General features: G+C 48.1%; 1 protein-coding gene across 4 annotated transcripts in view; it reads left to right on the forward strand.

Annotated features, from left to right (window-relative positions):
* CARMIL1 (capping protein regulator and myosin 1 linker 1) overlaps positions 1-24,643 on the forward strand; it is a 300,801-nt gene that overhangs the window by 90,840 nt on the left and 185,318 nt on the right. For all 4 annotated transcript variants that reach the window (XM_039257306.1, XM_039257307.1, XM_039257309.1 and 1 more), the window contains exons 3-4: positions 14,954-15,004; positions 17,697-17,756. In XM_039257306.1, the coding sequence (XP_039113237.1) occupies positions 14,954-15,004; positions 17,697-17,756 (111 nt within the window). The remainder of the gene's footprint in view (positions 1-14,953; positions 15,005-17,696; positions 17,757-24,643) is intronic.

Below are 24,643 nucleotides of genomic sequence, written 5' to 3' on the forward strand. Positions count from 1 at the left end.
TTCTTTCTTTCTTTTCTCTTTCCTTCTTTCCTTCCTTCCTTCCTTCCTTCCTTCCTTCCTTCCTTCCTTCCTTCCTTCCTTCCTTCCTTTCTCTGTAGAACTAATGGAAAGGAGGCGCTGAGGTACCACTTACAAGTAGGAAACATGACCTCTGTGTGTGATTTAAGCTGCACTTTAGGCAGCCCCTGTACCCAGAGCTGGGTTTCTGCAGCTCTCCTCAGAAGAACTGATGTGTAGTATAAATGGCTTTATTGGAACAGTTAGAAATGAAGGGTTTTCGTGAAGAAAAGTGATATTACATATCTAATTTCACTTCAAAAAAGTTGCTTTTTTGGGGCATTTGTGATGAGCTAAATGATTCCGGCAAATGAACACTACCTCTTTGGAAGCATCTTATCATTTGCCGATTTCCTTTTGCCTTTGTGGCAAGTAGTTTGGGAGAAAGGTTATTTACTTTCACCACACATATATTCTTTTTTTTAAATTTCTTTTTAATTTTTTTTAATGTTCATTTATTTTTGAGAGACAGAACATGAGCGGGAAAGGGGCAGAGAGAGAGAGAGGGAGACACAGGCTCCAGGCTCTGAGCTGTCAGCACAGAGCCCGACGTGGGGCTTGAACCCACAGACCGTGAGATCATGACCTGAGCTGAAGTCAGACACTTAACCGACTGAGCCATCCAGGCCCCCTGTGTTGTTAATTTTTTTTTTTTTTTTTTTTTGATAGAGCAATTGAGAGAGACGGAGCACAAGTAGGGGAGAGGGAGAGAGAGAATCTCAAGCAGACTCCATGCTTAGTAAGGAACCCGAGGTGGGGCTCAATCCCACGGCTGTGAGATCAAGACCTGAGCTGAAACCAAGAGTTGGATGCTTAACTGGTTGCGCACCCAGCCTCCCCAGCCATAAAATACATTCTGATTAATGGTAGTTCTCAGGAGATTTAGGGCAAAGTGTATCTAATTACATTTCCCAAGTCATCTTATCATTAAAAAGAAAAATGCATTGTTTTTTCAAATTTTTTTTCCTTTTTAAACTTTTTCACCATTTTGGTCTAAATTTACCAGCACATCACAAAAAGTACAAAATAGAACCTCAACCAAGGGCCACGCACTCAGCCAGGAGGTGCACGTCACCGGGAGGGTGTGGGCACATTTCCGTGTGCCGCTCTCCCATCGGTGTGTATGTTGAAAGCCAGTATGTCTGCCGAGTCTAAAGTGCCTACGCTAAAGATTTCAGATTTCAGGGGTCCCCCAGGAAAAGCACAGCTGAGTCAGGTTGGGCCTCGGAAGGCTTGTGGCGGAGAAGAGAGAGTGCCCGGGCAGAAAGACACTGCAGAGAAACCAGACGAGGAGCCGCCCTTCCCCCAGATGCAGGCATCTCTGAGTGGCCCAGCAAACACCAGCACGCCGTGCACTTGACACAAAGGCACCCCCTGCCCCCCCGAAAAATGACCTCTCCACCTGCGCTGTGATGGCCACTGCCTCCGTGACAGCCGGTGACAAAAGTGCTCGTGGGAGCCGGCCTTTCTGTGGCATGCCCCCTCTGCCCCCCAGAACTACTAACCCCACACCACAGTGTGTCCCCCTTGCCGCGGACTGCCGGCCCCCGAGCTCTGTCTGCTGCCATGGACCTAAGCCGTCTGGATTCCTGTGCTGAATTCAGGTTTACTTCCTGCTGCTGCTGTTCAGTGAACATTTGGATGACTTCAGAATTGGTGGGCGCAGTGTATTTTGTAAACAGAAAAGAGGGCATGTCTCCAAATACTGGATTATTGCCAAAGGGGAGTCACTGGAAGAAGAACTGATTACACATTAATGAACAAAACAATTATATTCTTTAAAATTAAAAATTGGGGTGCCTGGGTGGCTCAGTCGGTTGAGCGTCCGACTTCAGCTCAGGTCATGATCTCACAGTTCGTGGGTTCGAGCCCCGCATCGGGCTCTGTGCTGACAGCTCGGAGCCTGGAGCCTGTTTCAGAGTCTGTGTCTCCCTCTCTCTCTCTCTGCCCCTCCCCGGCTCACGCTCTCTCTCTTTCTCTGTCTCAGAAATAAATAAAACATTAAAAAAATTTTCAATTAAAAATTAAAATTTTCTAATTAAATTTTTAAAAATGTTTATTTTTGAGAGAAAGAGAGAGACAGAGTGTGAGCAGGGGAGGGGCAGAGAGAGGGAGACACAGAATCTGAAGCAGCTCCAAGCTCCGAGCTGTCAGCACAGAGCCCGACGCGGGGCTCGAACTCATGAACTGTAGATCATGACCTGATCTGAAGTTGGACGCTTAACTGACTGAGCCACCCAGGCATGCCTGTTTTAAACTTTTTACTGCTAATTTGTTTTTGAGAGAGAGAGGGAATGAGCCCACGTGTGAATGGGGCAAGGACAGAGAGAAGGAGACAGAGGATCAGAAGTGGCCCCGATGTGTGGCTCGAACTCACTGAACTGCAAGATCATGACCCGAGCCAAAGTTGGACTCCCAACCCACTGACCCACCCAGGTGCCCCTGGTGTTGTTCTGATATGGGTGGGACTTTGTGTCTCCACGGGCAAGAGCCAGTGACACTCCTTGTTAGGGCCTCCCCGTGTCCTGAAGGAGGGATAATTCATTTGTTTGTGTGTAGAATTCGCAGCCACAATATGTGCCTCTTTGATGACCCAGTGGCAAAGGAACATCTTTAGTCATGAAAACTCACAAATAGTGAAATCGTCCGCTTATATGTTACAGTAATTTCTCTCCTCCCCCCAAGATCTCCTCACGTAGCAAGTTTCAGTTGGGTCTTTAATTTGAGTTCATCCTTTTCTTCGTGTGAAGTGCTTAGGATAATAGGCTGGTGCATCTTTCAATCACTGCCTAGGCTGTTACTTAGTGGAAAGAGGCTTGTTACCGAAAGCCTGATGTTCGCGGGGCCCGTTTCTGTGTTCGTCACAAGCAGAGGACACAGGCTCGCTGCGTTCTGGTGACGAGAGGGAAGATCGACACCAGGCAGGCGTCTGTGTCCCGCCAGATGCTGCGCTGAGTGAAGCGTGGTGCGGACAAGCCCTCGGAGGCGCACGTCAGTTGTTGCTCGGCATGAGAAGACTTTGAGGAGCAAATAAGGTGACCGATGGCCTGGGCCCCACAGTTGGGTTTTGGGTGGTGGCCGAGGGGTTGGCTGTGAGACGCTCCCCCCATTGTGTGCTGCCGGGAACGTGGGCTTAGAAGCAGATGGAATCGGACCCCGAACGTCCAGGAGGCGTACGTAACAAGCTGGCTTCCAATGACCAGAAAATGCACATTCTGTTCACTCACTAAATGTGAAAATAGTACCAATGAACCGTGAAGAGAGGTGGTTCGGAAGGACTGCGTTCTGGGTCCTCTGTGCAATTGTTAGAGAATTCGAATGCCAGATTCCGCCTGGAGGACATTTTATTTCTGATTTCAGTTGATTCATTGGTAGGACAAGGGAATTAAAAACGTATTTGGTCCTGCCTGTTAGGGAGCCCCTGCTCCTGTTTGAACTGTGACCATTGCTGTCACCAACTGGCCGGAGTGTGGCATTGTCGTCGTGGGCTGGGCTCCGTGCCGGAGAGCTTTCACTCACATCCTCCCGTCAAACCTCCACACTCGTGAGGACCCCATAATGCTCTGTGCCCACTTACAGCTGGGAGGGGAGGTGGGGGGAGCCAAGCGAGTTGCCCAAGACCCGGCGGGCCAGCGGCAGGGCTGGCGCAGGCGTGCCTGGCCCGAGGAGTGCCGCGCCGTTGGCCCGCAGTTGCCTCTGCGACAGTTGTCCGGGCTTGCAGAATCCATGCTGTTCGTCCCTGCAGCTCCCATTTCCGTTCTTCTCTTCCTCTCTGTCTGTCCCTTAAAATCCCCACACAGGGGCCCCTGGGCGGCTCAGTCAGTTGGGCATCCGACTTTTGACTTCGGTTAGCGCGTGATCTCCCGGTTCGTGAGATCGAGCCCCGCTTCAGGCTCTGCATTGACAGCCCAGAACCTGCTTGGGTTCCTCTCTCCCTCTCTTTCTGCCCCTCCCGTGCACACACACTCTCTCTCACTCTCTCTCAAAAATAAATAAATAAATGTAAAGAGAAAAGGAAAAGGGAAACGCTGTCCTCAGTGTCATCAAGCGGTATGCACAATGCCCCCGCCTGCCTGTGGTACCTTCACCTATCGCTCAGGCGGGGCAGGTGTGTCAGTAAAAGTGATCTTAAGCTCAGACTTGCCCAGGACGCATTTTAAAAGACCATGCTGACCAAGGAGTCCTTCAGAAGCCCTTCTAAATTTCCAAGAAGCATGAATTCCAAGGTTCATGATACGGTTACACTTTTATACATTTCCCAAATGTTGAATATACTCTTGGCTCTTGGCCCCAAATAGAATATAATTGGTGTATTTATGCTTAGTTCAAAGGAACTTACACATACTCCATTTTAAATTATTTTAATGATTTATATTGGTTTTATCTTTGTTTTTATGTTGTTGTGTCTCAGCTCTGATTTAATAGCGCTGAGGGATGCAGTTACTGATTTTAATATCCTTCCTATGGGGAAATTACATTATATTAAATTATATGTATAACGTGTATGTGTACTTGTGTTCCCTAAGTATTATATAACATACGTCATATGATATGGAATATTTGTATGTACACATACACACATATATATAATTGATGATCCTCTAATCCTATAGTTTCTAGAGACACACCATAATTAAAAGGTAAAGATGTGGCACCGTACATCAGTTTTAGGTAACGCAGAAATGCAGCCTTGCTGGCGTGGAAAATGAACAGAATTGTGTTCTTTTGCAAGGATCACAGTGTTCCTGGGACTTAGTTTCCTCGTTCTCAAAATGAAGGAATTTAACTGACAACTTCAAAGGTCAGCTCTAAACCGATTGAATTGCTGAGTTAATCTCCTGGGTCTTGCAGTTTAGTGGGACGGCTAGGGTTAGCGGGAGTGATTCAAAAGCAAGATGAACGAAAGCTCATTTTCCAGCTGTTGGGTGAGGAGATTAGTCAGGAATGTTGCCCTGTCATTTGAGTCTGGTTTGCTGGTGGATAAGGGAATCCCCTCATGCCAAAGACGCCTTGCTAATCAATGCGTGCTTGTCACTGTCCAGATGTGGGGCCAGCCTCTCACCAGACCTTGGGTGTGTGGTTGGGGCACATGGAAGGTCTGGTCTGAGACCAGCTCTGGGCTCATCCAGACAGCATTTTCCAGAGCCAGCTCTGCTAGCTTACTAGGATTTGCATGTAGTTCCCCCCCACCTCCCAACTGATTTCCATTTTTCTTACCAGTTCCTTCTCTTCTTTCCTGACCAACTTGTAGATTTACACTGTAAGGGGCGCCTGGGTGGCTTAGTCAGTGAAGTGGCCGACTTCGATCTCAGCTCAGGTCATGATCTCACGGTTCATGAGTTCGAGCCCCCCATTGGGTTCCACACAGACCGTATGGAGCCTGCTTGGGATGGATTCTCTCTCTCTGCCTCCTCCACCCCCCAAAGAAATAAATAAAAAAGAGGGATTTACAGTGTAAAATTTAGGACTGCCATTAGTCTTCCTCTGCCTTGATTTCTTCAGCCGGAAAATGCTGTTACTAACACCAACCCCTTCACTCCCTGTGATCTTGGGAGGAAAAATGGGCTCACTGATGCCGTAAAGTGCTTTGATCTGAGGTCAAGAAAGCAGTAGTTCAGTGATACTAAGAATGCCGTGTCTTTTCTTTATTTTCCTGTGATATTTGAAATGTCCACAGTAAATACTATGCTTCAGGGAGGGAGGTCTCATTTTGAATGTCATTGACAGAGTGATGGCCTAGAAGATATTAGAATTACAAATGAAAACTAAGAAACTATGTTTGGAAACTGTTAAGACCAAGCCATTCACTGTTTGTTTTCAAAGAATATGTGCGGAAGTAGAAGTAGATGCTAGCTCTGGGGCATAACGAAAAGTACGATCTTACAAATCGAAGTTGTACATATGCTTTAAATTTAATCACGAGAGAAAAAGTGTAATATATAGATCATGAATGTGGAGTGATTTTTTTTCTTTAGAGATGTTGCTAATCAGTATGATAGTGACTAGCCACAAGTAGCTATTTTATTTAAAATTAATTAGAGTTCAATAAAATTCAGTGACTCAGTCACATTAGTCACATTTTAAGTGTTTAGTGGCCACATGTGGCTACTGTGTTGGAGAGACCATTTATAAGACATTTCTAGAAGGTTCTATGAGAGAGTGCTCCTTAGAGAAGCTGTAAGGAATGGCAAAAGAACATCCCATCCTCCTCCTTCCTGAAGTTGGTTTTCAGAATTCAAATAGAATCTTTGGCTTCATGTTATTCCATTTTAACTGTATACCTGAAATTGTTGAAGAAAGCACAGCTCACTCCAAAACGTCATTGATTCGTTTCTCTGCTTGGAAAGTCCTGGAACCCAGTTCTTGGCTCTCAAGTTGCACTTCTCCCGTAAATACTTTCTTCCTTACTAGATAACGTGTTACCTGGACCAACCCAGCAGTCACTTAATCATGTACCACCCCGAGTTGTTGTGTGATTATTTCATGGGCATCAACCAAACTCTTACCTTCGGCAAAACGACTAATATCTCACTCTATCCACAAGTCCACTGGGACTCTACCGTCCAAGGGTAGCCAGAATCCAGCCACTCGTCTCCGCTCCCAGGGACCACCGTGTCCCAAGCACGACCATCCCCCCTGAATTACGGCAGTCGCATCCTGACTGGATTTCCTGCCTCCGTGCTCGCCCTCTTGCTCGCTTCCCAGTCTCTGCTTCCCATGGAAGTCAAGGAGTTCCCTTTCAGTGTCGGGTCAGGTCGCTCCTGTGCTCTGAACCCTCCCGTGATTTCTAGTTCAAGTAAAAGATAACGTGTGGTGGTCGCCTGTAAGGCCTCTCAGCTCTCATGGCCCCCTCACCCCTCCTTGTTACCCCTCTGACCCCACCCGTGCCTACTTTCTGCAGGGCATGGTGGGCTCTTTATCCTTCTGCAGGCATATTCTCACCTCAGGGACTTTGCTTTTGCTATTTCCTCTGCCTGGACCTCTCTCTCTCTCTCTCTCTTTTAAAAAATTTTTAAAAAATATTTATTTTTGAGAGACAGAGAGAGCGGGGAGGGTCAGAGAGAGAGGGAGACACAGAATCCGAAGCAGCTCCAGGCTCTGAGCTGTCAGCACAGAGCCCAACGCAGGGCTCGAACCCACGAACCGTGAGATCATGACCTGAGCTGAAGTCAGATGCTCAACTGACTGAGCCACCCAGGCATCCCAAGATTGTATTTGTAAAATTTGAGCACAATGCTAACACGCTGAGAGAAGAAGAATAAGGAAGTGATATCTGTGTCTCCTTGTCCTGAGAGATGAGGCTAGAAGGCCAGGAGACGTGGGCTGATAGGGTGACATGGGGCAGATTGGGGAGGGACTTCAACAGAATTCTGGGAAAAGATGCTGAAACTAACTTCTTGTTCCAACGCTGCCGTATAGGCTGTTGTTAGGTGGTGGTGTTGTGAATGCAGGTCCTTGGGGACATGCCTTTGTTGGGCTCCTTTCTGTAGCGGGTCTTGTGCTGAGCGCCTCACATGTTAGGTGCTCATCCTGGTGGGTGATAGTGTCTCCATGCTCTCACAGATGAGGAGCCCAGGGCACAGAGAGGCCAAGTAACCTGAGAGGTCACACAGCTATAGGAAGAAGTCTAGTGGGACCCCCCCCTCAAGGCTCGCTGCCTTTGGAGCTGGCATTTGTTCTAAACCATAACAGTCACTTGTCTTTTCCTTCAAGTGACTTGTTGTGGTCTCTTTGGATGCCATGCCTGGGACAGGAGGCCCCCACCCCAGGGTCTGAATCTTGAGAGGGGTCACACGTGGATGAAAAGTGATGGGAGTCTGTCCACCTGGTAAGGGCAGCCGGAGGGACCGTCTGCTGGGATCTGTAGAGATGCTTTGCTTTCTGTTCCTCTTGAGCTCTGGGCATTTCGTGTTTTATTTTATTTTTGGGGAGTGTTTCTGTTTTTTTTGGGTTTTTTTTTTGATGATGAGCGCTATCCATCAAAAAATATATTTGTGCTTAACATTCTGTCACTTGGAACACAGAGGAGTTCTCGTGGATGCTGACCAATCGTTTAACCCTTCTGGTCTGCTACCTCTTCTCTAAAATAGAGGGATTGGATGCATCCTTCCCCAGATCTCTCGTAGCTCTGTGAGTTTTAGCTGGGCTTGGGTTCTAGTGACTCTCATGGTCAAGAAAGGCTGGCTGGTCCTGTGTTGGGGAAGCAGGAGAACTTTTGTTAATTCATTGGGTTAATATGACCATTACCTCCAGCTCGTATGTTTTCCGTGCTCCTTGCACGACTGTGACTCTACTGTGGGTGAGTTCATCTAGAACGTAAAGAGGACCCCAGTGGCTAATTTCTTCCCCCAAGTGTGCATGGTGTGTGCAGACCTTGGACTGCCCAGTTCACCACCCACCCGGGGCCGAGAGCTCTGGGCAGGGACCATCCACATCCGAGGGCCTGACATGAGCCCCCCCCGGCACCTTGAGGGGCTGGAGCTGGGTATTAGACTCCTCTTACTCATAGCCTAGGGAGGGGGTCCCTTTGCCGGGGATCATTCTGCCTTGAGAAATGTGTCCTCATCACAGCATCAGTGCCACACAGTCCAGAGATTTGTGTCAGCTGCCGCTTTGAAAGGAAGAGGTGATAGGGAGTGACATTAAGGAGAACTGATGGTGTGAAGTAGCCACATGTTCATCTGTGGGGAAGCACGGACTTTGTTTTGCTTCACAACCTGCGGTCGTGGGGCGGCAGAGGGGAGGGAGTGATCGTGTCTGACGAGCTGTGTGTCAACACTGCATTTCTGCAGGGTGGCGTGAATAACCAGATGAAATAGAAATGGATTTGCACAGGTGTTAGAGCACAGAGGCTGAGCCCCACCGGCTTCCTGGCTCCCTGTTGATGGAGCATCTGTTGTTTCAGGGAGTAGTGCTCCAAGAAGGAATTCGTTCTTCTTTGCAAACCTCTCATGGGGACTTGCCATTCCCGGTCGTCTACATAGACCGAAGAGGAGTGGGGTCCTTGAGCAGGGAGAACCTCATGGACCCCAAGTCTAGGAGGCTGACGTGGGGATCTGTTCCAGTGCCCTTGTTCTCAGTTCAAGTACGTTTGCATCCATGAAGATTGTGACGATCCGTTAGGTCGCTCAGCTAGCTTGAGCTAATCCCAGGCTGAGTGTGGGCAACTCTCTTAGTTTAAGAGAGTTACTTACTGTTCTGGGCATGTATAGTTTTATCATAATGTCTAAATACAAATAATAACCTGCTACTTTAGCTCTTTCATCAGCCAGTCCTCTTCTGAGCGCTAAACGATGAGCCCATTTAACCCTCACGGCTCCATGGGTATGATGACTGCTCCCATTTTACAGAAGAGGAAACTGAGCCATGGAAAAGGTTAAGTCATTTGCCCAAGTCACACAGAGAGTAGATGGTGAAGCTTGGATTGAAATGCAGACAACTTGGTCCCAGTGCGGCTCCTTTAAACCGCCAGGCCGGGGGTTGGCAAGTGTGTTCTGTGTAGGACCAGGTAGTAAGTAGTTTAGGTGCTGTGTGCTGTGAAAATCTCTGTTGCTTCTATTCAGCTCTGCCTTTGTAGTGTGAAAACAGCCGGAGACAATGTGTTAAACAGACGGTGTAGCTGTGTCCCAATAAAACTTTATTTATAAAAATGGGTAGAGTGCTGGATTTGGCCCACAGGCTGTAGTTCAGACCCTGTACTGGACGATACTGCCTTGTTAGGAAACATCTGTTAATGCCAGAGAGAGACAGACACTGGAAAGTATGGCTATCCGGTTTTATAAGGGATTGGGGACAGGAATTGCATGAAAATGATATACTGTTTGTATTCTTTTGGGTGATGTGCCCTCTTGCTTTAGGGAGGGAGGTGGTGTTCCTTATGGCTGTGTACGGGGGTGTTAAGGGACTCAGGGCCGGGAGAGACTGTATTCTATCTCAACTTTCTGGGTGATCTTGCACAAGTCTCTTAGCACCTGTCACTCACCGCTCTCCACAGTGGTGATACCAGTCCTCACCACCTGACCCATTTCACATATCTCCCTGAAGTGTGTGTCTTGGATTAAGGAGGCCTTGTCTCTGATTCACTTGGAGCTCGGCCTTTGGAAGAGGGTAAATGTGTTAAACAGCCATCATCATTTCATTTGCTTGCAAATTAGAGAGTACTTTGGGGGGGCATATGACCACTTTTTGAGTGTTTGCCATGGGGAACCCAATTTTAAAGGAAGGGCATTCTTGGTCATCTGCACGAGGGAGTGGGGATTGAGGAGGTGTGAGTTCACGGGCTGCATGTGCAGCAGTAGGCTTTAAGCCAGTGAAGTTGTTCAAGAGGGTGAAACAGGTATTTATTTCAGTTTTTTTATAATGTTTTTTATTTATTTCCGAGAGAGAGAGAGCGTGAGCAGGGGTCAGAGAGAGAGGGAGACACAGAATCCGAAGTAGGCTCCAGGCTCTGAGCTGTCAGCACAGAGCCCGATGCTGGGCTCGAACCCACGAACTGCGAGATCATGACCTGAGCCGAAGTCGGACGCTTAACCGACTGAGCCACCCAGGCACCCGTATTTATTTCAGTTTTTAATGAGTGTGCAGTGTGAGCAGCGAGAGGGCTCTGTAGTCGACCTCATTATATATTATCGTTTCCGTAAGAGCATTTAGGCTTCTCTGCTAAGCGGTGAGTCTGAGCAGTAGCGAAGGTTTTTATAAATGTTTCCAAGTGAAATGTCGAAGTTAAAAGTTGAACTGAGAAGGCCCAGAGAGAAGCAGGCTGCCGCCTGCATTTCAATGAAAGGGAGAGGAAATTCATAAGAGGCTGGAAATGTGGTTTGCATGCCAAGGCTGCTGTGGACGGATGGGCCCCAGGTGGGAGGCGCTTACAGCGTGCCCTTGGTGACTGGGGTTCCTTGGTGAAGTGCGGGTGCTGCTGCTGATGACCCCCAACCCCCACTTTTTTTTTTTTTTTAATATTTGTATTTATTTCTAGGAGAGAGAGAGAGAGAGAGATAGCGTGAACAGGGGAGGGTCAGAGAGAGAGGGAGTCACAGACTGAAACAGGCTCCAGGCTCTGAGCTGGCAGTCAGCACAGAGCCCGACGCGGGGCTCGAACCCACGAACCGCGAGATCATGACCTAAGCGAAAGCCGGACACTTAACCGACTAAGCCACCCAGGCGCCCCCCCCCACTTTTTGTTTTTAATTTGCAAGAAAACACATTGAACTGAAAATTTCAGCTTTGATGATATCTCAGAATCCTGGTGGGTTCCTTCTGAGGCTAGAAGCTATCATTTGAAAATCTAGTAAGTGCAACTACTTAATCCCAACTTGGGCACCTAAATTCAAGGTGCTTTGCCATCCACTCTCATGATAGAAGAGCTGGTATTTGACCGAGACCTTTTTGGTGCTGGGCTAGGACTCTGTCTACACTTGTATCTTACTTAAAATAACAGGATTTGTTCTGCAGAGTAATATTCTTGTTTTCCAGAGGGACAGACTGAGGATGGGGAAGTTCACTAACTCTGGCAGGGTGTAGCAGCTAGACCATAGCAGAGCCAGACTTTAAATCTGCCTTCCTGGGGCTCCTGGGGGACTCAGTTGGTTAAGCGTCTGACTTCTCTCTAAATAAAGTAGAGACACACAGAGAGTGAGAGCAGGGGAGGGGCAAAGAGAGAGGGGGACACAGAATCTGAAGCATGATCCAGGCTCTGAGCTGTGAGCACAGAGCCTCACGTGGGGCTTGAACTCAGGAACCTCGAGATCATGACCTGAGCCCAAGTCAGACGCTTCACTGGCTGAAGACTGTGCTGTTCCCAGTGCAAATGTAGCCCCATTTACCAGCCCCCGGTGTGCACTGATGGAGCAAGGGGCAGGATTCTTGGAAGAGTAAGTAGCGTTTGTAGCTTTTCACTCGTGCTTCAAATGATTGCTTCACTCTTGCGCTTCTAAGTGGGCACAGTCTCGGAAAGGCTGGGTCAGTTTCGGAGGGTTTCACCCACTCCGCCCCATCCCCTCCCAGACTTGCCAAGACCCATCTTCATGCCTCTGGAGACCCTAGGGGACCACCGGCGATGGGCGCCAGCCAGCACAGAGCTTCTCCCTTCCAGGCCCCGGCTCCCACACAGATGCGGCTCTTTTCAAACAAGTTCTTTTGGCCCGTGTCCAAATTCTGGGAGACACTGTGTACAACTTTTGAAGGCCACTGTGTGCTCAGAAACTATTTTTAAAGACGGAGAGTTGGCACATGGGGTCACGGATTGTGAACCCTGTTGTTGCCTGAGGGAAGCAGAGGGGTCGTGGGAACGTCGTGTGTCTACCTGTGGTCAGGAGATTGATTGCCCTTCATTCAAAAGGTGGCTGCACATGAGCATTGTGGGCTTTCCCCCTCTCTTTTTAAAACTGTACTGACCCGGGGCACCTGGGCGGCTCCGTTGGTTAAGCATCTGACTCTTGGTTTCAGTTCAGGTCATGCTCTCACAGTTTGTGGGTTCAAGCCCCATGTCGGGCTCTGCGCTAACAGCGTGGAGCCTGCTTGGGACCCTCTCTTTCTGACACTTCCCCGTGCGTGCTTTTTCTCTCTCTCAAAATAAATAAATAAACTTAAAAAAAAAGGTACTGACCCAGTTAATACCCTCCCAGTGGCCCTAGAAACGGCCTGTACTGACTGATCAGGGAAGGCAGGGAGGTCATGTGACGCCCTGGCTGCTTGTGGGAGGCTTGTGCTCCCGGTGGGTTGTTGCTGGGATGCTCGTGCGAGATCAGTCCCTCAGATGTGTTAATTAGCCCCACTCCGGGGCCTTGTAATCACTTCATCACCAGTGCGTTCCTTGTTTGACAGTGTCAGAGGTGCCGTGTCATGTTTATTTCACGTTCTGCGTGAGTGTCTCTGTGACTGGGTTACGAATGCCCTCTCCTTCCAGAAGGCGGTGGTTCTTCCCTGATGGGTGTCCGGTTTGGCAGCAGGCATACTCCAGGTACAAGCTCGCAGGCGATTAGCATCCGGGAAGCCCCGGGAAACGAGGGAGGGCAGAGGCAGGGCAGGGTACCAGGGTGCGAGGAGGAAGGGAGGGTGAGGAAAGCGGAGCGTGGTGGGGACCGGGGCAGCCGCAGCAGAGCGGGGGGCGGGCAGGGGAGACGCAGCAGACTGAGCGCTGCGCAGACGGCCTCGGGTACGCACGCAGAAGACAGACACGCAGGCAGGCACAGCAATAGGACTGGCTGTTTCCCGAGGACGTCCAGCCTCCCTCATCCGCCTGATGACGCGTGTCGCTGTTCGCTTCCTTCTGGCTCTAGAGCTCCGTCACCCTGTGACTCATCTGCATCTGCATGTGTGTAGACTTCCAGGAAGTGGGTTCTGGAAGATCGAGAGTCCGTGTAAGGAATTAGAAGCCCAGTCCCGGACCCAGGCCACACTGGGTCCAAATGGCCGCTCTGCCACTCGCTCGCTGGACCGGAGCAAGTTCTGTCATCTCTGTGTGTCTTAGTCTCGTCTTCTTAAAATGGGGATGTCACGGTGTCCAGTCTGGCTCCTAGCTAGGGTGCTGTGAGGACTCAAGGAGGTGAGGCCCACAGGCCCGTTAGAACTGTGCAGCGACAGACAGTCCTGGCCGTGTTTGCTACTGTGTCTCTAACATGATCCCAGGGTTGTGGGACCTCCTTCCCTTGGAAGGAATGTTCACAGAGCTCAACCCATCTGTTGAAATATGGAGAAGGCTACCCGTTCCTGCCTGGGCTTTAGCCCTTGAACTTACTCCTCATCTGAAAAGATAATAGGCTGGGGGTCGGGAGCTCTCGTTGGCCGCTCCAGCTCACATGAACCAGCAAAGACGAGACCCCATGGACCTGCTCTCAGATTAGAAGCTGAGATGGTGGTAAACAGCAGGGTTTCAGGTCATTGATCAGGTGATACTGAGTCCTTCTTGGCATGTGAGTTCTGTGATCTGGCTAGGATTTTACCGCTGCGCACAGGTTTTGTGGGCTTAAGAATCTCAAAAAGATGGGAGTGCTCGTATAAGTACCCCTGGAAGAGAGAAATATGTGGACTGCATTGTAAATAATAAATTTGGTGACCAGGAAGTTCTTTGGGAAATGAAGAAGCCAGTCCTCCCATCAGAACTTAAGTATTGGAGACTCCTTTCTTCAGTGCAAAGGCCCTGGGGCCTGCCCAGGCCTCCAAGCTGCAGAGTGGCTCCATGTTTAGACCTTGGCAGTTGGCCTGTGGACAAGGGATCCCTGCTCAGGGGATGAGTTCCAACCATTTCCAGCCTCTTTCCAGCCTCTTTGTATTCACAAGGTCCTCGCTGGGTAAGAGGGGGCCTAGAGGCATGTGGGGCCCTATGGGCTTCTTAGATGTTCTTAGTGGAGTATTGGTATGGGAACCTCCAGAAATGTTCTCCCTAGGCCTGGGGGAGGCCCAGCCGACACACACAGCAGGGGACACGCTGGAGCCTCACCCAGTACGCTGCCTGTGCCCTGCGCGAATGTTCTCGTCTCCTGCGCGGGAACAGGGCGAGTGGGTGGTGGTCGTGAAGAGCCTGTGAAAGAGCACTAGGCCTCTCCACGCGGTCTCCTGCTGGTGGGGGGCTCGCAACACCGTGCGGGGGCTGTTTGACCATCACAGAGTCGTGTCTTGTGTTCTCAGCGGGAGTAACCCCCTGGGCCTTGGGCTATGATTGACTGCTCATTGTGAGATTTCACAAGTGATTTGTTCAGTTTGGACCTTCGTGTGGTCACTCTTGAGGGAAACAGGTTCTACGTGGCCAGGAGGCCGTCCTGGGCCACTGATGCTTCTCACGTGCCCGGAACCCAGACCCGTGGCCCCTCGGGGCGTCTGTGGCATTCCGCCCTGTGGGCAAGGCCAAGCCTGTCGGTCCCTTGGTGGTGCTCACACTGATGCCCTTTCTTACCTGCAGGTGCTGACGTCATGCCGGGCCTTCCTCGTCACCGCACGGATCCCCACCAAGGTCAGTGTCGGTGCGTTTCCTCCAGCACACACACCCTCCAGCCCAGCGCACACTCCCTCCTCGCTGCGGTGTCCAGAGTGTTCTTAGCACCCCATGTTCCTCCTCCCCCGCAGAAAGCACCCAGGCGTTGTGACCATGAACAGTTTTTACCCCATTGTTTCTCCTCTTCTGCGAAAGCAAATGTGTGTGTCTGTGATGAGTCTCAAAGCAGGCGCCTCTGCAGCCACACCCAAGTGAAGAAATAGAACTTTGCTGTCACCCCAGAAGGCCCAGCTCTGCTTTGGTGGGGGGGCAGGAGTGGGTAATTATCAGATCAGGGATGGACTCTCAGAGAAGCTGAATGGAAGGATCGCCATTGTCAGCCGGGCAGACGGAAGGGTCTCCTGCTCAGTGTTTAGTAGTATGAAAGCAGGGGTATAGGGTCTCTGGTCCTTGAGGAGTGAGGGTGAGGGGGGGTGTGCTTTGGGGAGTGGGGTGGTGGGGTAAGTGAGTGCTGTCTTGGTAAGGACCGGACAATGTAAAGGCTGAGGTGATGGGGAACATAACAATTTGGTAAAGTTATGCCCCCAGATTTCTTTGCAAGTGTCTTCAAGTTCTCATGCCATTTAATTTAATTTTAACTTAGTTTTATTTATTTAATGTTTTACTTTTTTATCTTGGGAGGGAAAGAAAGCACAGGTCGGGGAGAGCAGAGAGAGGGAGAGAGAGAGACAGAATCTGAAGTAGGCTCCGCACTGTCAGTGCAGAGCCTGATGCGGGCTCAAACCCATGAATCGTGAGATCATGACCTGAGCCAAAGTTGGACGCTTAACTGAGACTGGAGTTGGATGTTGGGTGCCCTACATTAAAGGGTGTGGCCCCTAGAGGAAATGCCCTCATAGTGCCAGCCAGTGGGCTTTACTCACAGAAGAAACTGTATCAAAGGCTAGGAAAGGAGACGCTGTTTATAAGTTTTAAGTTGAAATAACTGAAAGTAGGTATGTGTACTTTTTAGAAAATAATTCCCTGCTTGAAATGACTTTTCAAAACCCAACCAAGTATGGATCCTGATAATAATGATAGGTACGAAGACTTGTACTTGAACAGAATGTTTATATATATTTATTTATTTAGATAGAGAGAGTGCATGTGCACACATGTAACAGAGAGAGAGGGAGGGAGAGAGAGAGAGAGAGAGAGAGAGAGAGAATCTTAAGCAGGCTCTGTGCTGTCAGCATGGAGCCCCACTCAGGGCTTGATCTCACAGACTGCGAGATCATGACCAAAGCCGATATCGAGTTGGACACTCAACCCCCTGAGCCACCCAGGTGTCCTCTGAGTAGAATGTTTAAAATGTGCCTCCGATGCCACATTTGACTCTTAGAGGACAAGGGAAATGTCTCGTTCCTCTTTCCAGCTCCAATCCTGGCACATAGTAGGTGTTCCAGCCACATCCATTGGTTGGCTGAGCGAATAATGAAAGAATGAATACCTTTTCTATCTCCAGTCCTCAGTGCTGTACATCAGATATTTTAACTGGAGATTCAGGGCCTTTGTGTGCTCAAGTCCAGCCTACCAGATGTAGGGGTACAGCACAGCACCCGGGGGAGGACTAAGGGTCTTGTGGGCTGGGTTCTGGGTGGGTGCCTTGCCCCTTGGGTTCCTGGTTTTAAGGGGAAGAGGTCAAGCAAACTGATCTAATGCAGCCTCGTCATCGGGTGCTCTGCAGCTATCTGCTGTTGATGGATGAGAGGCTGCAAAACTGGGGGAGAGATTAGTGGCTGTTGTCCAGGAAAAATTGGAAATGCGTGGGACTGGAGATGTTTTGAAAGAAAAAAAATGCTGATTATGAGAGAAGAGAGAAAGGGTCACCTGTTATTTGGGAAGGAAGTAAGTCACTGTTTATCTGCACACAGAGAGACACAGATTTTGACTCAACTCTGTGTGTTTCATTGAAATATACTTTAAAATTCCTACTAATCGTATTTTTCTAAGTCTGTTCAAAATATGAATTTCTATGAGAGACAGTAGAAGGAATGACTCCAGTAAGTGGCCAGAGTGTAACCCAGAGGGGAAAGGGTTTAGAAGGAAAAGAAAACCAACATCATTTTTATCCTGATGGGACTTTCTGAAGCAAAGTTTTGAAATAGGAGAAAAACGCATGTTTAGATGGTTCATTGTATATATTCGTTTCTCAGTGAAGAGATACCGGAGTGGACGTGTAAGAACTTCCCACTGAGTTTTCCCTGGATGAAACTTAGAAAGTCAGGCTTGGAGCTTCCTTTCAACCCTTCAGTAAAGTCACTAATACTTCTGAATTAGGATAAATCAAGGTCGTATCTTTTTTTGTTTGTTTGTTTAAGTTTATTTTGAGAGGGAGAAAGCACAAGCGAGGGGAGGGGGAGAAAGAAAGAGAGAGAGGATCCCAAGCAGGTTCTGTGCTGTCAGCACAGAACCTGATGTGGGGCTTGATCCCATGGACTGTGAGATCATGACCTGAGTGGAAACCAAGAGACGGACGCTTTGCTGATTGAGCCGTCCAGGTGCCCCAAGGTCATATCTTAGTGCATAAATAGAGATTTGAAACCAGCCTACCTTCAGAATATGTCCAATCTCTTGTTTTGCTCTTAGACTGTTTCTGACTGGAGCATTTTTAACTTGAATTAAAGGTTTTGCAATCCTCATTCATTATAGGTCTTTATTTTGATTGCAGCTCGAGTTAACCTTCAGCTACTTGGAGATTCATGGAGTCATCTGCAGCAAGCCCGCCCAGGTGAGTACCAGCAATGGCTCTTTGCTGGCCATGACCGCGGGGGGCTGACCTTTCTTGAGCTCCTCAAACCAGGAACCCATCTATTTTGGTTTCACCGTTGAGATTCTCTTGAGATGATGTAGAAAAACAAGAATGTGGAAAATGGAAGTTTCTGAATGAGAGCCCGAACAGGGGGCTGCGTGGGGTGGGCCTGGGACTTTGTTCTGATAACGGAAATACCTTCTCCATAACTCAGTCTGAACAGAACTAATTAGCTTTTATGGGAGCTGACGACATAAATGTCAGAGTACTGTTCCTTAGAGAGTTTGTACGACACGGTTTAGTGTTAAAATCCCACAGCTGTTACACAGCACTGTCTGAGGTCTTTCTGGGAATGTAGTACTACATGAAGTTTTTGGGTACTAATAAAATGTGGATTTTAGAAAACATCTGTATTAAGCTCTACTAAGTGATATGCAGGGAACTGAAGTGTACAGTTTGATAAGTTCTGATGTATGTATACCCATGACACCATTACCACAATCAAGATGGCCAACTTACTCCTCACCCCGTGGGCTCTTCATACCCTCCCCCCATAAACACTCACCCCCCCCCCCATAAACACATAAACCCCTGCCCCTCATCTGTCTGCCGGCCTCTGCTCCTTGCTGCCGGAGATGAGTTCGCATTTTCTAACACTTTGTCTGAGTGGCTTCGTAGTGTGTGTACTCTTCGTTGACAGTCTTCTCTCCGTCAGTATAATTATCTGGGGGTGGATTTATCTTCTCACACGTCTCCGCAGTTCCCTTGTATTGTTGAGGCGTGTTCTGTTGTGCAGATGTGTGGCAGCCCCTGTATCTGTTCACCTGGCTGGTGAGGGACAGTTGGGTTGTTGATGTTGTTGGCCAAGCCAAGCTGCTGTGAACACGTACGTGTACACCTTTGATTGGATGTAGGCTTTCCTTTCCCCTGGCTAGATAGCCAGGAGTGGAACGGCTGAACTGGACGGTGGGTACCTTTCTAGGAAGCTGCTGACCTGCTTTCCAAAGTGGTTGTACCGTTTGACATTGTGACCAACAGAGCGCGGGAGTTCCCGTTCCTCCACTTCCTCAGGCATCGGCAGGGTCAGTGTGTTTCATTGTAGCCATTCTGGAAAGTGTCTGGTGCTTTCTGACCTCTTATCTGATGACTACAGATACTGAGCACCTTCTGATCTGCTCATTTGCCCATCGTCTGTCTCCCTGTTCCAGTGTCCATTTAAATGTTTTGCCATCTTTTAAAATTGAGTGGTTTGTTTTCTGATTGTTTTAAGAGTTCTTTTCTTCATTCTGAATACAAATCCCTTATCAGATACACGATTTGTACATATTTTTTTCCCTCAGTCCACAGCCCTGTCATTTCATTTTCTTTGCAGTGCTTTTCAAAGGGCACAAGTTTTAAATGTTGATGATGTCCAGTTTGCCAATACTCTCCTTTATGGATTGTGATGGTGTCGTTGAATCAGCTTTGATCAAACCGAGGTCACAGAACAGTCTGTGTTTTTTGGAAGTGTTATAGCTTTATGTTACACATTTAGGTCTATGATCCACTTTGAGGTAGTTTCTGTATATAAAGCAATATATGGATCACTGTTCCTTCCTTCCTTCCTCCCTTCCTCCCTTCCTTCCCTCCCTCCCTCCCTCCCTCCCTCCTTCCTTCCCTCCTTCCCTCCTTCCCTCCTTCCCTCCTTCCCTCCTTCCCTCACTTTCTCTCTCTCTCATTCTTCTTTCCTTCTTTCTTTCGTCCTACCTGTAGGATATTTACTTGTCTAACAGACTGTGGTTTCCGCACTGAACTGGCTTTCACTTTTGTTGGAGATCAGGTGCTCGTGTAAGTGTTGATCTGTCCCCGGTCTCCGAATCCCGTCTCTGTGGTCAGCTGCTCTTTGTGCTGCTGTCACGCTGTCTGGATTACTATCGCTCTATAGTAAGACGCAGAATCAGAGGGTGTGAGTCCTCCAAGCTGGTTCTTCTTTCTCAAAGTTGCGTAGTGATTCTGGGTCCTTTGCAATTCCCTGTGAATTTCAGACTCAGCTCCATTTCTGCAGAGAAGGCTGCTGGTATTTTGATTGGTATTATACTGAATCTATCAATCAGTGTGGGGAGATTTGACTTCTTAACAGTACAGAGTCCCTGACCCAAGAAAACCGTGTAAGTCTACATGTATTTAGGTCTTCTTTAATTTCTCTCAGCAGTGTTTTATTGTAGGTTTCAGTTTACGGGTCTTACACATCTTTTGTCAGATTTATTCCCAAGTATTCTGTGGTTTTTGATGCTATTATAAATAGTATTGTTTTCAGTTCTGATCCTAATTGTTTCTTGCCAGTAGATAGATGTACAACGGACTCTTGTATATTGTTCTTATGTCCTGTCACCTTGTCGTATTCACCTGTTGGCTTCGTAGCTTTGCTGTTGTTGTTTTAAGTAGGCTTCATGCCCGGCACAGAGCCCTTTGTGGGGCTTTGAGCTCACGTCCCTGAGATCAAGACCTGAGCTGAGATCCAGAGTCGGATATATAACCGACTGAGCCACCCAGGTGGTCAGTTCTAGTAGCTTTTAAAAACGGATCTCATTGAGGTGCCTGGGTGGCTTAGTTGGTTAAGTGTCCGACTTTCGCTTAGGTCATGATCTCGCGGTTCGTGGGTTCGAGTCCAGCGTCGGGCTCTGTGCTGACTGCCAGCTCAGAGCCTGGAGCCTGTTTCAGTCTGTGACTCCCTCTCTCTCTGACCCTCCCCTGCTCACGCTGTCTCTCTCTCTCTCTCCTAGAAATAAATAAAAATATTAAAAAAAACAACAACGGATCTCACCATTTTCTACATGGATGATTGTGTTGTTGGAGAACAGAAGTGATTTCTCTTCTCCGTTTGGCAGTGTCCATACTGTTTATCTTTTTCTTGCCTTGTTGCTGTTGGGAGACCTTCCACATGGCGTCTCACGCCCCCGCGTGTCTCGCTGGGCCCCCCAGGAGTTCATGCTGTGGTTACTCTTCACCCAGGCGGCTTCTCAGGACCACGTCCGCGCGAGCACCCATGTGAGACAGCAGCCGGGGGCATGTTTCTCCCTGGGACAAACAGCCCTCACCGTTGACTCTGAGAAGAGTGGGTGACCCAGGCTCAGCGGTTCCTTGCCCGTAAGCAGCCCTGTGTCAGCTGACCCTCCCAGCCCTGTGTCAGCCCATGGGGCTTTGTGGTCAGGGAGAGTGTGCGCACGGGACTCACGCCTGCGCTCTGCCAGGAATAAGCAAGTCCCTTCTGTCCGACCCAGAGGTCTCCTGCCTCCTGCCGGGGTCCACCAAACAGCAGCAGGCTACCTTACCGGCTTCCAGGTGGGGTAAACGAAAATCTCGGCCCCTGCCCACGCCCCGGCTGGTACCCCAGATCAGTGCTGAGCACGAGTGCTGAGCACAGGCATCCTGTCCCCCTCCTCAACTTGGAGGGAAAGCGGCCTTCTTCCCCTAAGTATGATGTCAGCTGTAGCTCTTCATAGACGCCCTTTATCTGGTTAAGGAGTTTCTCTTCTGTTCCAAGGTGTCTGAGGCTTTTTTTAAAAATTTTAAATGTTTATTTATTTTTGAGAGAGAAAGACAGACACAGAGTGAGGGTGAGGGAGGGACAGAAAGAGGGAGACACAGAATCTGAAGCAGCTCCAGGCTCTGAGCTGTCAGCACAGAGCCCAACGCGGGGCTCGAACCCACGAACCGTGAGATCATGACCTAAGCCGAAGTTGGACGCTTAACCTACTGAGCCCCCCAGGAGTCCCCAAGGTGGCTGAGTTTTCATCAAGAATTAGTCTTGTGTTTTGTCAAATGTTTTTTTCTCTATTACTGTGTTTTTCTTTTTCTTTTTAGTTTGTTCACGTGGTGAATTATATTGATTGATTTTCAGATATTCATTCAACCTTTTATTCCCAGGATTAACCCAACTTGGTCATGATGTATTATCCATTTTGTATATTGTTGGATTCTATTTATTAAAATTTTGCAAAGAATCTTTGCGTCTATGTTAATGACACTTACTGACTGTAGTTTTCTCCTTTTAAAAACAAGTTTTTGTCTGCTTTTTGTATTAAAGAAATTATAGACTCATAGAATTAGTCACTTCTCCGGATATTTATAAAAATTTAGAATAACCAACTCTTTAAATGTTTGGTTGAATTTACCAAGGATGTCGTCAGAGCTTGGAGTTTTTTTTCTTTGGGAAGTTTTTTTCTAACTATAAATTGTATTTCTTCTTTAATAGATACAGATACATTTATATCTTTCTTCTTAAGTGAGCTGTGGTATTTTGGGTCTTTTAGGAAATGTATCCATTTCGTCTTTGTCTCAAATTTATTGGTGTAAAATTGTTCATAGTATCCTCTCCTCATGCTTTAAATATCTGTAGAAATTCATTCCTGTTATTGATCATTTGATTCTTCTCTCCTCGCCTCCCATCCCTGGCTCCCTGAATGAATGTCAGTCTGGCTTAAGGTTTAACAATTCTATTGATCTTCTCAAAGAACTTGCTTTTGGTTTTGTTGACTTTCTCTATTGATTTTGTTTCCCATTTCATTGATCCTCAGTCTGATCTTTATTTCCTTCATTCTACGTTTGGTTTTAGTTTTTAAGAGTATAAAGAAAATGTATGTGTGTGTGTGTGTGTGTGTGTGTGTGCGTGTGCACGCACGTATGTGTGTGTACTTTGTTGACAACAATTCCTAAAAGAAATTGTCAGAATTGTCACTTTATGTTGATCGAGATTACATACAAGTCCTTGGAACCTTTCCATGGTTCATCTGAGAACAGTGTTTTATCCTGTGTGTCTAGCGTTCTTTAGAAACCGGAGCTTGGGAGAAGAATTACAGCACCATATGTTTGCCCACATGGCAGCCATATGCAGGAGTGAACGATTACTCAGGGAAGGCGGCGTAAGCAGGGCCTTCCTCGCTGTCTTAATCCAGGGATGTTTATGTGGATGGTGTCTGGGTTCTGATGGGGGAAGAAGGGCATTAACTGAAATGTTAATGCCAAGGTTATATTCAGGTATGATTTGACTTTGGGTTTTAATTATGAGAAAGGATGAGGACACAGCAAGGCTGGTTTCCCCGTGCAGCTGCTGGCACCGGTCTGGCCCGGTAATGCGGGGGTTACTTCCCTCCAGTGTGTCTGGCCTTTAGAGACACTCTCGGGCCCAGAAAGCTCTTGTCACTGCGAGTGCCGGCAGAGGAGCCCAGCCGCCTCGCTTCCATCCCGCGTGGACCTTGGAGATGACGGTGTGGCGGGACCCAGGGGCTCGTGGTGCTCAGCAGTCCTCAAATCTCATGTTCTGGAAATTTCTGTGGAGCTGGTTAGAAATAAATACTGATACTTCCAGCAGTACCTCTCTCCCTGTCACACTCCCCAGTGCACACATGCATGCACACGCACACACACGTACCCGTGTGTCTGCACGCACACACGCACACACGTATATTCACACGCACACAGATGCACACACTCGTATACATGCACACACGTGCACTTACACGCACACACGTATACTCACGCAAACAAATACACATATGCACACACACTCACAAGTACTCATGTGCACACGAGTGTGCATACACGCAAGACACTTATGGACACTTCACACACCCTTGCACACACACACGTGACTGTTAGGACTCAGTGTGTCAGGGGTTGACGTTTGAGTCTTTCGTGTTCCAGAGCCTGGGTCACCTCAGGAACTTCGACGTCTGGTTTCTCTGCTTTTCTCTAATCTAAAACTGTAAGGATGGTGGTGTCTGCGTGTGGCACTCACAAGTGCCCTTGATTGGGACACACTTTTCTTTTTTTTCTTTGTTTTTTTTTCCATCCTTTTTTTAATGCTCTTTGGGATTGGTTAGCTTTTTATCATTATTTAATTATAGTTTGTCAATTCAAATCAAAAGCCCAGGACCTTCAAGTTTCCTCACGTTTGAGTGGGAAGGAGTGTGTGGTGCTGTGTGAGCGGGATGTGATTGGTGTTCTGCTTTTCCTTGTGGGATATGCCAGACCTTCAGCCTTTTTGCCCCATCTCATTGCCGTAGCACTTTCTCTGGATTTTGTTGAAATTCTGTTGTCTGTCCGCAGTCTACATTGGGACTTGCGGTTATATAGTTGTATAGTTACAGAATTTGGGGAGTAGTTCTTCTGCAACTGAAACACTTAGGATTTTTTTTTTAAGTATAAAGTTAATTGTTTGCTATGTCATAGGATGGTTTTGGCAAACCACTCGTGGCTGTTTCTGTTAGAAGAACGAAAAACTTTCACAGATATGTTGGCTGGTATTGATGAAAAAGTGCTTTAGATCGGGGCACCTGGGAGGCTCAGTCAGTTAAGCTTCTGACTTCGGTGCAGGTCGTGATCTCACAGTTCATGAGTTCGAGTCCCGCATCAGGCTGTCTGCTGTCAGCACAGAACCTGCTTTAGAGCCTCTGAGCCCCTTTCTCTCTGCCCCTCCCCCATGTGCTTTATCTCTCTCTGTCCCTCTCTCAAAGAAAGAAAGAAAGAAAGAAAGAAAGAAAGAAAGAAAGAAAGAAAGAAAGAAAGAAAAGTGCTTTAGGTTTAGTCAGGTTGTTCTCCTTAAAAAAGGAGGTGGGTGGGGCGCCTGGGTGGCTTAGTTGGTTAAGCGTCCGAATTTCGCTCAGGTCATGATCTCGCGGTTCGTGGGTTCGAGCCCCGCATTGGGCTCTGTGCTTACTGCCGGCTCAGAGCCTGGAGCCTGTTTCAATCTGTGACTCCCTCTCTCTCTGACCCTCCCCTGCTCACGCTGTCTCTCTCTCTCTCCTAGAAATAAATAAAAAACATTAAAAAAAAAAATTTAAAAAAAGGAGGTGGGTGGGGCTGCAAACCTCTCCTTTTTTTTTTTT

The sequence above is a fragment of the Hyaena hyaena genome, unplaced genomic scaffold, assembly GCF_003009895.1.
Source record: "Hyaena hyaena isolate Hyena2069 unplaced genomic scaffold, ASM300989v1 scaffold_614, whole genome shotgun sequence".
Taxonomy (NCBI): domain Eukaryota; kingdom Metazoa; phylum Chordata; class Mammalia; order Carnivora; family Hyaenidae; genus Hyaena; species Hyaena hyaena.